Source organism: Lacerta agilis, chromosome Z (assembly GCF_009819535.1).
Source record: "Lacerta agilis isolate rLacAgi1 chromosome Z, rLacAgi1.pri, whole genome shotgun sequence".
Lineage (NCBI taxonomy): Eukaryota > Metazoa > Chordata > Lepidosauria > Squamata > Lacertidae > Lacerta > Lacerta agilis.
In genome coordinates, this window is record NC_046331.1 from 27,655,024 (window position 1) to 27,668,478 (window position 13,455).

The 13,455-nt window shown below is 42.9% G+C and overlaps 1 protein-coding gene across 1 annotated transcript in view; it reads left to right on the forward strand.

The window, feature by feature from the left end:
* The window catches only part of LOC117040145 (connector enhancer of kinase suppressor of ras 2-like), a 290,274-nt gene that overhangs the window by 190,462 nt on the left and 86,357 nt on the right, over positions 1-13,455 (forward strand). Inside the window, exons 11-13 of the mRNA XM_033137731.1 lie at positions 894-1,105; positions 11,258-11,344; positions 12,581-12,834. Coding sequence (XP_032993622.1) covers positions 894-1,105; positions 11,258-11,344; positions 12,581-12,834 — 553 coding nt within the window. The remainder of the gene's footprint in view (positions 1-893; positions 1,106-11,257; positions 11,345-12,580; positions 12,835-13,455) is intronic.

The window sequence follows — 13,455 nt, forward strand, 5'->3', positions numbered from 1 at the left end:
TATTGGTTTGAGTGTTAGACCAGGACCATCCTGTGTGCATGCAAATTTAAAAGGGGAAACCCTTAAAATGAGAGAAGAGCTGTAGCTTGGTATGCAGAGCAGGTGCTTTAACACTGAACATGCCAGGTTCAATATCTGGTATGTCCAGGTAGTGCTGGGGAATGATCCTGCATGGAAACATGGAAAGCTGTTGCCATTTCATAGAATCATAGAATTGTAGAGTTCGAAGGGACTGCAAGGCTCATTGAATCCAACCCCCTGCAGTGCAGGAGTCTTTCACCTAACGTGGGGCTTGAAGCCACCAGCCTGAGATTAAGTCTCATGCTCTACCAACTGTGGTGTTGTACACAACACTGAACTAGATGACTCAGTTAAAGGCAGCTTTCTGTGCTCCTAAAAATCTGCACAGAAATCCAAAGTTAATAAATAAATAAGTATACTTCCAAGGCTTTCATGGGTCTGCAAGCACTGCCCCTGACTACCCGCATTTTTAAAGCAAAATCCAAAATACAGCATCAAGCCAACCACAGCCTGGAGCAGCTAACCCACAGGACTCCCTCCCCACCACTGGATGTCTCAAAGGCACTTGCACAGAAAAACCATTGCTTCCCCCAAGTAGAAATGATCTCCCACCATACCAGACTTATATTTTCAAGCACCTGTCATTGACTTTGCACCCCTTTTTGTTGATTATTTTAGGACTAAATAGGAGACCAATGAGAGCCCCACATGTGCTTTCTGGGGGAGAGCAGGATACGATCTATAATAATAGTGCAGCAATATATGGCATGCTTATTCTTTGTACTGGATGAGAAAGCATAGGTTATCTCTCTGCAGCTTTTCATTACTGCTGCTCCTCCGATTTGCCATTTTGCTCATTTCTTCCCCTACAGAGATGATCTTGGAATGGTGTCTTGCGATGATGTCAGCAAGTATGGCGGTGGAAAGTCTGGGATGAAGGGTTCCGAGTCTCCCAGCTACTTTTTGGAGCACGAAAGCGGGAAGTATTACACGTTAATCGAAGGCGAGGGCCACCCAGTAAGCTCTGAATATGAAAGAGGGAGAGCGACAGGGGTGCGACGAAGAGAAAAGACACCCACACATGGTACACTTGCCTTCTGTTTTCTTGCTGTTATTTCATACAATGGTAAGCCGCTCCACAGCCTAAGTTCAGCTGGGAAACAGTGGCCTTATTCTGAATGGCCATGAAGGAAAATGGTGGTTTCCTAAGGGTGACCCATACCCCAAATCTGCGTTTCAGCACACAGCCATGACAGCTGGTTACTAGGCAATACTTCCCAGAGAAGGTTGGTCCATTAGGGCAAATGGGTCACTGCCCCACCAACCACAGTCTGTCCTTAGCCAGCCCCTACAACCAGTCCATTCCAGAGGGTGGCACTGCCTGTCACCTTCCTCCTCTTCCTCCTCCTCCTCGGTCACAGTGCAGCCTTGCAAAACTCAGCAAGGAGAAGGATGGGGGTAAATCTAGAATGAGTCAGCTTTGCCTGGCTCTGGCTCTGGTGCTACCCATGGTTAGACTCCCTGCCCAGTGGTCACCAGGCACCACTGATAATGGCCAAATAGGTGGCCAAATAACCTGGCCTGGTATAAGGCACCATCCTAGGCTCTCCAATAGCTTTGCACAAGTGATGAGCGCTTAGATATTTCACTGATACCATGATTCCAGTTGTGGGAATCTCTTCCATTTGAGAAGAGGATGAGGAATAGGAGAGGATAGTCATTGTTTCCTTTTCAGACACAGGTGTCCAACTTGTGCATGCATTAATAAACATTGCTTATATTATTGCAAAGGGGTTTGCTCTCCCGGTTTCACTTGGACAGGTTCTGAAGCTGATTGGTAATCGATTGCCAAGAAGTGCTGGCCTGGAAACTCATTAGCTTTTGCTCCCAGTCTTTACTTTTTGCATGGCTGTTGAAAGAAATGACAATAAATCAGATTCTGAGAGATGGATGTCTTGTTGACGCACCAGGTAACCTGTTGGAACTTGTACAGTGCACAGAACAGTTTCTATTCCAGTGCTGTAGTGGCTCCCTTGCAATGATTCGTTTAAGTAGCTCAAACTCAAGGGGGACAGATCTATCAATGCCTGTCATATATGATAGCTATATGCAGCCTCAGTGTTTAAATGCAGCATACTGCTGAGAGGCAAAGAGGGAATGGGCATCTCCATAATGTCTTGCATATCAGTTTCCCAATGGCATCCGTCTGACTTCAGCTGGGATCAAATCAGTCCTTAGTTTGAGCTCAAGTCCGTAGCTCATTGACTGACCACATGGCTTTGCATAAAAAAGGTGCCAGATTCAATTTTGGTATCTCCAGGTAGGAGTAGAAAAAAGCTGCGGTCTGAAATTCTGGACAGCAGCTGCCAATGGGTGTAGTAAATACTGAAATGGGTGTAGTAAATGATACTGAAATAGATGGACCAGTGGTCAGAGTTAATGTAAGGCACCTTCATAAGTCTGCATTATACTGAGTCACACCATCCAGCTTAGTATTACCAATCACCAGAAGTTGTTGGAATACAACTCCCATTAGCTCCAGCCGGCATTGCCAATGGTCAGGGATGGTGGACACTGTAGTCCAAAACATCTGGAGCGTGCCATGTTGGAGAAGACTGCTCTATAACATCGTCTCCCAATTAGTCAACATGGCATAGGGTACAGTGTGTTGATCTTGGAATGGGGACACCCGGGATCAAATCCCCATTCTGCTATAAAACATATTGGATGAACTTGGGCTAGTTGCTCTTACTCAGCCTAGCCTACCTTCATAAGGGTATCAGTGAGGGGAAATCTTACATACATTTCCCCTGAGCTCCGTGCAGGAACAACAGGCTTGAAATATGATGAATAAGTAAAAAAGAAGAGGAGGAAACAGAAATATGTATCCATGCCCCTGAGTAGAACATCTGTGGTTTCTCCTTTGGCAGATGTTTAAAAGGACTTGTAACTAGGTCATGTCCAAAGTGGGGTTTTAAAAGTCAGGTGCAAAGGAAATGAAAGTCCTCTGAAGCAACACCATGAGAGGTTCTTCTGGGAAAGAAGACACATTAGCCAGGAAGCTGGATGCAGAGATTGCACTGAAGAGTGGGTATCTGTCACATAGTGTAGAATAGCTTCTTCTTTCTTACTTTTGAAAAACAGTTCTTTGAAATTTGAACTGTCTTTTCTCTGCATCCTTTGAAATGAGAATTTCCAAAGTGTTGGTTGCTCCCGAAAGGATTAGACATGACAGTCATTTCTAGAATTTATAGCACAGATTCTGGTAGCTGTTTTAAGGCTTCCCCTTGCCCCCCGGCAATCTCCCTGGTCTTTTTCTAACGCATTAAATAGATAGCTCCATAGGCATCATAAGGAAAGTATTAAGGTTGAGTTTTGAGATTTGATGCATTTGATACATTTTAGTGGGATGGATGCATTCATAAAAAATCTTGTGGACCATCGACTTATGCTTTCTTGATTCCTTTTAGCATGCAAATATATATTTCCATGGCTCCTTCAAAGCTTCTGCAAAACATAGATGAACTGCGTGGAGTACTATGCCACCCTAAGATGAACAAATTGATTGATTTATAAGCTCTTGGAGGGTGGAGGGGAAGAGGCCACGACATCAGTTTAAGTCACAACAAATGTAATACTTTTCAAAGTGACACAAAATCTCATGTTGGTTAGCAAAACAAGGGGTGGGGAATCTGTCAGTTCCTCACTCATGTTACTCATTTTTCCAATTTTAAGTTCAGCTCTTCACATTTCCACATTTCCACATCAGTTTTTTTTATTTTAAATAAGATATTAAAAAGTCCTCATGAAAATGCATCAAAATTTTTGTGAAAATTTATCCTAATATGCACATTTTGTATTCAGTTTTGCCTACTGGTGTGAGTTTTTGTATCTTATTTTCCCTAATATATGCATTTTTGTTCACATTCATTGTAAATCTTGAAAGATGGTTGTGCTTTAGTTCGCACATTCTTTCTCAAAGTGCAGATGAACTTGGCCCACCTTTATATGTGATCTGAATTGATTTTCTGCCCCATCCTTAGCTGCAATGCATTCTCATAGCTACCCATCTAGAACCACGTTGCTCCGTTAGAGAATAGTAACAAAGTGCAATACTTTTCTTAGGATTGGTTAACTACATCAAAAAGTGGTGACCAAGCTGTTGAATTCTCCAGAACTCTTCTGAAGGCTGAATGCTTAATGAAACATATAAAAAAAAACTGAAAGAGGATTGGTGAGAGGAAGGATATCGCTGACAACATGAAAAGCTCCTGCCTTCTTAAGATGGACAGGAGGAGGTTTTGTGCAGATGTGGAAACACCTAGAAGTTATCACATACCTAGGTATGAGGGAGAAATTCACATTTTAATGAGAACCTACGTAATTTGCTCTTCCCAAAACAATATGCAGATCAAAATGCAGTCGCACTTTTTCCTAATTTTGTCATGCAATTCTCCAAGCAAAAAATGTATATAAAACTGCATACGTTAGGGGGAAACTTAGAAATGCATTTATTGTTGAAAAGAACATACTGTACAACAATGCAAACATACAAAAACAATACAATACAATATACAAAACATTTGGGGAAAGTCATGGTCTGGAAAAGGCTCCCAAAGAGGGTTGGAGGGTTGGGCAAGGCAGGTGGAAAAGCCATTGCCTGCAGAAAATCTCTCTCAGGTGGAGCAATTCTCATTTTGAGCAATTTTGTTGTTGTTTAGTCATTTAGTCATGTCCAACTCTTCATGACCCCATGGACCAGAGCACGCCAGGCACGCCTATCTTTCACTGCCTCCCGCAGTTTGGCCAAACTCATGTTGGTAGCTTCGAGAACACTGTCCAACCATCTCATCCTCTGTCGTCCCCTTCTCCTTGTGCCCTCCATCTTTCCCAACATCAGGGTCTTTTCCAGGGAGTCTTCTCTTCCCATGAGGTGGCCAAAGTACTGGAGCCTCAGCTTCAGGATCTGTCCTTCCAGTGAGCACTCAGGGCTGATTTCCTTCAGAATGGATAGGTTTGCTCTTCTTGCAGTCCATGAGACTCTCAAGAGTCTCCTCCAGGACCAGAATTCAAAAGCATCAATTCTTCTGCGATCAGCCTTCTTTATGGTCCAGCTCTCCCATTATTATTATTATTATTATTATTATTATTATTATTATTATTATTGCTGCTGCTGCTGCTGCTGCTGCTGCTACTACTACTACTACTACTATTCCCTGTACATTTGGCTGGGTTTCCCCAGTGCTGGGTCCATAAGTTCTCAAGTGGGAACCAGTGTAATACCATATATGTCTCCTTGAGGTCCTTGAAGGAAAGGTGGGATATAATTATAATTAGCAGTAGTAGAACCCTTTCACCCAAATAATAATAATAATAATAATAATAATAATATAATACCAACAGATTTAGCCCAAATTTTGGAGCAGAGAAACTGCCTCCCCATTTTCAGATTTCAGGGTTGGGGGCAAAATTTACCGAAGCTACCATATATATTTTTTGCCCCAGAATGCCACTCAGAGTGAAACAGTGTCAAGCTGTAGCATCATTGGAGGTATTTTGAGGAAATAAACAAACCAGCCATAAGCCTAGGAGGAGCCTAGAAGAACAAAGGTGAGCTTCACAGCCCCATGTTTGAAATTTGCTACATCCTTGAAATCAGATGGATTTGCCTCAAAGCTGCAAAGAAAGTGTCTATTTGTTAAGTCCTAATTTTAACCCTTGACCCTGAGTGTTTTTATGCCCAACTTGAACACTTTAGGCATAGCTGTTGGGTTATGGGAACATGGGGTGACCTATGCCCACAAGGGGAAAAGGTGCAGAGCTGAGTTTTATGTTCTGCCAAATTAAGAGTTTCTCTCCTGTCATTCTAATATATTGTGCCACACAAAGGTGCTTTGCAGACAGGTAGCTCAGAGCAGGAGAGAGAGTGATTGAGAGAGAGAGAGGTTGCTGTAAACAACCTGCAGTCTCCTGGGATGCAGATAGGATAACTTGAGACAATAACAAAGCAAAGGTGGTTGGAGAAGAAAGGAAAAGGAAGTATGTAATTGATGAAATATTGCTTTGTAGGAAACAGCCTATTGCAGATGATGCCATTCTCTGAACTGATATTTCTGTTTCATTTGTTTATTTTGGCACATCCATGATCTGATCCTCCCCACTCCCCTCCCAACTTAATTTTTTAATTCAGTAACAAAAGTGCTAGCAAAAGTATAGATCAAGTGGGAGGCTATTTCAGGTATAGACAAATTGCATTAGTGGTAGAGCTAGTGGAGAAAGTTGCTGGTGAGCAGGTGCATGGTTGGGGTTGTGTCCAACTAAGCTCAGCTCAGAATAGACCCAACGGAATGAATGAATAGGTTATGTCCATTGATTTCAGAGAGTATGATTTACATTGGACATCAACCCTAGTCTCTCTCTTTCAGTTGATTTATGCATCCATCTTCATAAGTGCACTCCAAAGAGCCAAAGGTCCATCCTGTACACCACCCTACTTCTTCCCAGGGATGCCTGGTCACTTCAGTTTCTATGCACCCCAGTGCAAACTGACCTGATCTGCACCTCCAGAACTAATCCGTTGATTGCGATGTAAACAGAAAGAGGACTGACTTATGAGTGAAAACAGGCAAAATGTGCATCGACCAGAAATAAACTGATCCATCCATCCATCCCTGTCTCCCATGTTCTTCTAACAAGAACATAAGCAGGCAGGAACATAAGAAGTTGTCTCATGTTGAGTCAATCCTCTGGTTCATCTAGCTCAGTACTGTCTACACTGACTGGCAGCAGCTCTCTCAGCCCTACCTGGAGATGCCAGGGATTGAATCTGGGACCATCTGCGTGCAAAGCTGAGCTATGGCACTTCACCAGGAAGGCAACAGCCTTCTTCCCTGGTGTGTCCACTGCTGACAATTAGTATTCCATTATATACTGCTTCTGAACCTAGAAGTCCTATTTAGCTATTTGTGGCTAATAGTTGCTGGTAGATCTCTCCAGCACTTCTCATCCTTCTCTCAAGCAAAGTTACCTTAGCAAAGGGGTGTGGGGAACCAGTGATAGGGTGGGCTCAATGGATGTGTAGTAGTGGGTGGGGCAGCAGGTGTGATTCTAGTAGGCTATGGTCCAGCCATGCACATGCATTTCTCCATCCAGGCAAGCAAGAGGCATCATTACAGTTCAAGGATGCATTCCCATCAGGCAAAAGAACTGGATAATGTGAAGTAAGACAGTGAGGGGTGTGGCTTTGGTAGAGTCCCGAGGGCCAGAAAGAGAATCCCAGGCCCACATTTAACACATGGGCCAGAGTTTCCCAGTCCTCTTGAGCATAGGTTTTCTCCTCACCTACAAGAGTAGGTTTGCTCAAGTAGCAAGGAAATTTGGTTGAACTCCCCAAATTTGCTTTGTGTTTTAAGTTCTGAGGAAAAAAACCTATTTAGCATGACTCAAACTTTCCCCTAAAGGTAAAGGTAAAGGTACCCCTGACCATTAGGTCCAGTCACGGACAACTCTGGGGTTTCGGCGCCGCGCTCATCTCGCTTTACTGGCAAGAGAGCCAGCGTTTTTCTGCAGACATGTGGCCAGCATGACTAAGCCGCTTCTGGCATACCAGAGCAGCATATGGAAACGCCATTTTCCTTCCCACCATAGCGGTACCTATTTATCTATTTGCATTTTGATGTGCTTTCGAACTGCTAGGTTGGCAGGAGCAGGGACCGAGCAACGGGAGCTCACCCCATTGCAGGGATTCAAACCGCCGACCTTCAGATCAGCAAGCCCTAGGCTCTGTGGTTTACACACCTCTTAGAAAGCTCAGAAAACCTGAATCTATTACGAGCCAGGGAGCACTCATCTGTCACTATCACCAGGTTGAACACATCAAATAACAATTCTGAAAATTCTACTCTTGTGAAAATTTTTCGTGTGCTTTGTAAACAATAGTTCTGGGCATGTGATGCCACAGTTCAGGAACAAATATTATCTGCTAAGATAATGGGGATTTTTAACATATACGATATCTGTTGTTATGAAGGGCATACACATTTCTCTTTAAAATGCTTGCAGGAAGCAGGTGGGAGAGGGTTTGGTATTTGAAAAGGGAAAGCTAATATGTTGATCCTTTGGAATGAATGAAGCACAGCTATATGCAGGTAGGTCTCCATCACTTCCCACACTGGAATGAAATCATACACCGTCATGTGATAGACAACAATCTCATGACTGCAAACACGGAGCAGGAATCTTAACAAGGACCATAAAAAGCTGTTGTATAATGAGTCAGAGCATTGGTCCATCTAATTGAGTATGGTCTGCACAGATAGGCAGTGGCCTTGCCAGGGTTTCAACCAGGAGTCTTTCTCCAGCCCTTGAAGATGCTGAAGGCTGAAGCTGAGACCTTCTGCATTCAACTATTGAGCTATGGTCTAGCTCAGGGGTCAGCAAACTTTTTCAGCAGGGGGCCAGTCCACTGTCCCTCAGACCTTGTGGGGGGGTCAGACTATATTTTGGAAAAAAATATGAACGAATTCCTATGCCCCACAAATAACCCAGAGATGCATTTTAAATAAAAACACACATTCTACTCATGTAAAAACACGCTGATTCCCGGACCGTCCACGGGCCGGATTTAGAAGGCAATTGGGCTGCATCCGGCCCCCGGGCCTTAGTTTCGGAACCCCTGGTCTAGCTCCAAGTACACAAACCACATTGTATATTTAGTAATATGAAGATTCTGGAATGCAGATGGTATGCTTCTGAGTCTTGTGCTTCCCCCATCTCCCCCGCCGCCGCCTCTCTGTTCTAATATATAACTGATTATTGCAAAGTTCATAGTAATAAGGCAACAAGATAAATAAAAACCTAATTGCTTTCATCATATTCTGCAAGATTGTAATCGGGGAGGGGGGTGCAACCTGGCCTCTTCAAAGCATGTAATGACATTCTGAATTAATGGCATCTCATTTAGCAGGCGGAAGAATCGGTGAATGTGTGTCACAAATCAGTAAGCAGCAAGCTTCATTTATCCATCTGCGTAGCTGCGTATTGAATCTTTGTTGATGTGTATGTGTGTGTTGCTTTCTCCTTACACACACACACACACAGAGAGAGAGAGAGAGAGAGAGCGCAAAATTGAGGAAATGAGCTATTGGAGTGGAAGAAAAGAGAAAAGAAACTCTTGATTGTGTTCAGTATTTTTTTTCTCCAGCTCTGGGTTTATTTTGGGAGCTGGAAGATTGGTCAATGTCTAATGTTTCAGAAAATAACCCAAGTGTCTCTAGCGAACAAGCCACAAAACCAGAGCCAGACTGACATTTGCTAAGGTGGGGTGTGTGTGTGTGTGTGTGTGTGTGTGTGTAGGTGTGTGTGTAGAAGTCGGCTGTGTGTTTCAGATGAGAGTTGACTCATGAACTGGAGGGTGGTTTTTATGTGTTGATGATAATGTGCAATGACAATGTCAGAAATATGATCCCACATAGCCAGTTTTACAGAACTGTGTCTCCCTTAATGCTGCCACTTCTCCAGCTTCCCCTAGCTTTCTGGGTTGAGAGTTAAAAGTGTTGAAATACACAGCCAGTGTGATGACAGGGCACACTTGAAAGATTTGTATGAATAAAACATCGGTTTTAGATCTGTGTTTCAAATCAACTTAGATGCAGTTTTGGATATCATTCTACAACATCCAGCATCACAATGGTGGCAAGTCCATGATTCTTCAGAGAAAGGGTGGCCTGTTTCTTAACCCAATGGTTAGGCATAGGACAGAATAGGACAAGTATAATTGGCCACTGTGAAATGTGCGTTGGTGACCTTGTTGTTAGACTATTGTAATGTGAGGCTTCCATTGCAGCTAATCTGGAGGCTGAACCATATCCTGTCGCTTACTTAATAACTCTCATCCTACGCTCTCAATAACCCTGGACCAGGTTACCCAAAAGACTGTCTATCCCTCTGCTGCCCAGTAACAGCATTAAGTTCAACAAATGGAACCTGGTTAGTTTTGCAACAGAGCTTGATGGTTATCAGCTCATGGTAACACAAGGGTGGGCTTTTTCAACGTTACCACCAAAATTGTGGAATGCTCCACCTGATTAAATAAAGGAGTCCCCACTGGATATTGGCATTCCATCATTTATTGAAGACACACCTGTTCAGATGAACATTTCTCCAATCTCCTTGTTTGAATCCCCTGCTTTGATTGCTGTTTTAACTGTTGTGGTTATTTATTATTTATTTTATCTATGTAGTGTTTTAATGTAGTTATTTTACTACTCATTTTAATTGCAGGTTACTGTATTTTGATAATTTGTTTTATCGTTTTTTCTGCCATTGGTTTTTATTTTTCTGTGAACTGCCTTGGGTTTTCTTCTTGAAATTTAAAGAGGACTAATAATAATAGTAACAACAACAACAACAACAACAACAACAACAACAACAGGGGTTTTTTTGTTCAAAAATTAAAAGAATAACACATGACGTGAATGAAACTGGATTGAGGTTCAGCCAAAAGTCACCTTCTATCACCCCTGACAAGCACTATTTTGCTCTACATGTTGCTTTTAATGATCTCAGGAACAAGCAAAACAGAAATAATGTAGGATATACCACTTTAAACAGTCATGCCCTCCCCAAGAATCCGGGGAGCTGTAGTTAGTTAAGGGTACCAAGACTTGTTAGGAGACACCCTTGTTCCCTTCAGAAAGCTCCAATTCCCAGAGTTCCCTGAGAAGGATTGACTGTTAAAACACCCTGTTTAAAAAACAAACAAAAAACACCCTGTTTAAAGTAGTGCAATACTGCTTTAAATGATACTGAAGATTAGACCATATTCTCATTCTAAAGCAAGAATAGAGAACCTGCGGCCCTCCGGTTGTTGTTGAACTACCACTGCTGCTGCTATCTCTGAACACTGGCTGTGCTGACTGGGGCTGATGGGAGATGGAGTACAACACCACTTGGAAGGCCACAGATTCACCATATTTGTCCTACAGAGGAAGTGAGAACTTATTTTTCCCTGCAGGCCTTGCCTTCTGAATAGGGGAATGAACATGCGAACCATTGGCTACTTGCTATTTTGCAATTCCATTACATTCCAGAGACTAGAACCAGGTACCATCAACTGCATCAAATTACTAGGATTTTCCTACCAACTCTGCATGCACTATGCCTTTCTAGATCCAACTAATTCTTCTTTTAATGAATTCCAGAATGTTGATTGGCTTCCCTTTCACCTTTTCCCCAGGTGATCTGAGACCAGTTTCTATGCCTACAGAATACAGCTGGATAGGAGAATCAAAAGAGCCAAATATGTTCAAGAGGGGTAGCCGAGGTGAGTGTATGCACAACTGGAAGCACTTGAGACGTGGATTTTCAGGACCCACCCTATTGCTGTGACTGTTATTTGTTTAAACTGTTTTTGATTCTCAATGTTAAAGTGCTGAAACCCACCATGGGCCATGCTGGTAAAGAGCAGGAAATACTGTTATAACTACAAAAACATTATTCTGGGGTTTGTGTATACACACATAAGCACGCATGCTTACCCTCTAACATGTCACAACGAAAAACTGGGTTGCCATCTTCCGGGGCCACACTCCCATGTGAGTCACTTGACCTGCAAGAGATCACAGCCCCGAAAAAGTGCAAGATTTATAGGGGCAAGATCTCAGCGCAAAATTGCATGAGATCGCAGTGCCCAAAATGGCCACTGTGCTCTTACAGAAAGAACAACGTGTCCTGGTTTTTCTGGGACAGTTTAGGGGTATGCACATGGTTATGGTTTTATACATATGACCTTTGCCAATCTAGCTCATTTGCTTCCTTCAAAAGTCCTCAGACATTTCACCCAAGCAAGCGCCTCTAAATCAGGGTTGGGAAACCTTTGACACACCAGACATTGTTGGACTAGAACTGCCATCATCCCTAATCATTGACCATGCTGGCTGGGAACTGATGGGGCCTGCTGTTAGCAACATCTGAAGGGCCACAGATTATCTGCTCCTGCTCTAAATTCACCTCAGAATTTCACTTCTGGTCAAACGATGTGGGCAATTCTATTTTGTAGACTTTTTTTGACATGGTTTTGGAGGACCTGTGTAATAAATACAAAAACAAAAAGACAATGTCTCTGTTTATTTCCCCAGGGAAAAGCACAAAAGGAATGTGCATTTTGTAGTTATCATGCCATACAGAGCAGTGGTTTGTTGTGCCAAAGAACAGTAATTTTAAAAGGATTGTTTTTCTTTCTGGGAAAGAAGGCTCTTTGGATCAATAGACTGGGAAGAGCTGATAGAATAGCTGTGTTTCGTTTCCTCTTCGTGTGCGTCTTTGTGCATTTTAACAAAACATTCAGGTCTAAAAATGACATGCAGTGGTGCAAACCATTGTGGCTTGTGGGTTCCCCTGAAAATGTCTTGTTACAGACATCAAGAAAGAAGCAGCTTTGGGCTTCTCTTTATGTATCCCCACCCCAACACCGGTCACAAAAGTATGTTTGAGTTTCCATCAGCATTAAACTGAAGCTTCCTACCTTCTTCCTCATTTTTTCTCTTTCACCCCATAACAGACTCTGAGAATTCACTCCTGCGATACCTGAGTGATGACAAAATATTGGTGATCCAGGAAGAGCCATTGACTCAGAAGGACAACAAGCGGGATACGGGTCGCAGATCAAGGAAAAAGGGCAAGAACAGTGGCAGCCCCAACTATCCCATAAGCCCATCCATGTTGACCTCTTCCATAAACGTACGGCTTGAATCCGGACAGCAAGATGCCTTGAATTTCTCCTTAGCTGAGAGCAACACTGTTCCACTTTATCACGTAAGATTCCTTAACGTACATTTGATTTTTGTGGATTGGTTTGTGCCAACGAGATGGGATGAGCCAACAAGATGGACCTGAGATGAGCAAGACTAGATATAGAGGTAGAGATAGAGTAATATATAGATATTACTAAACCTAGGGTTGGTAGTTTTGATCACAGGTGATTCTAAAAGCACTTTTACATCTAACATGAAGTGGGGTTTCGTATTTAAAAATGCAGATTTTGTAAGCTATGTGGTTAATGATGTAGCACGGAGCTTTCCCTCTCTGCAATACTTCTGAGGGGGCAGAACCCCTTTCTTAAATCTGGTATTCACTTTGGAGAAAATCCCCTTTCGGCTTGTCACATCTTCCCAAGGAGAAAGTTCCACAAATGTGGTGCCACCACCAAGGCAGCCATATTCCTCATATTTACCAATTGAATATATGCTAATGATGAGCCAGAGAGTGAAGCCTGTGATGCTCTTCTTAAGGCTCAAGACAGATTCATGTGGTAGCCTATTGGGGGCCTTATAGACTGTTATGTTTGCATCCCACCCTTTCTCCGACGAGCTCAGCTCAGCATATATGAAGCTATCTCTTCGCATTTTATCCTCCAGAGGGGTCTGTGAGATTGGT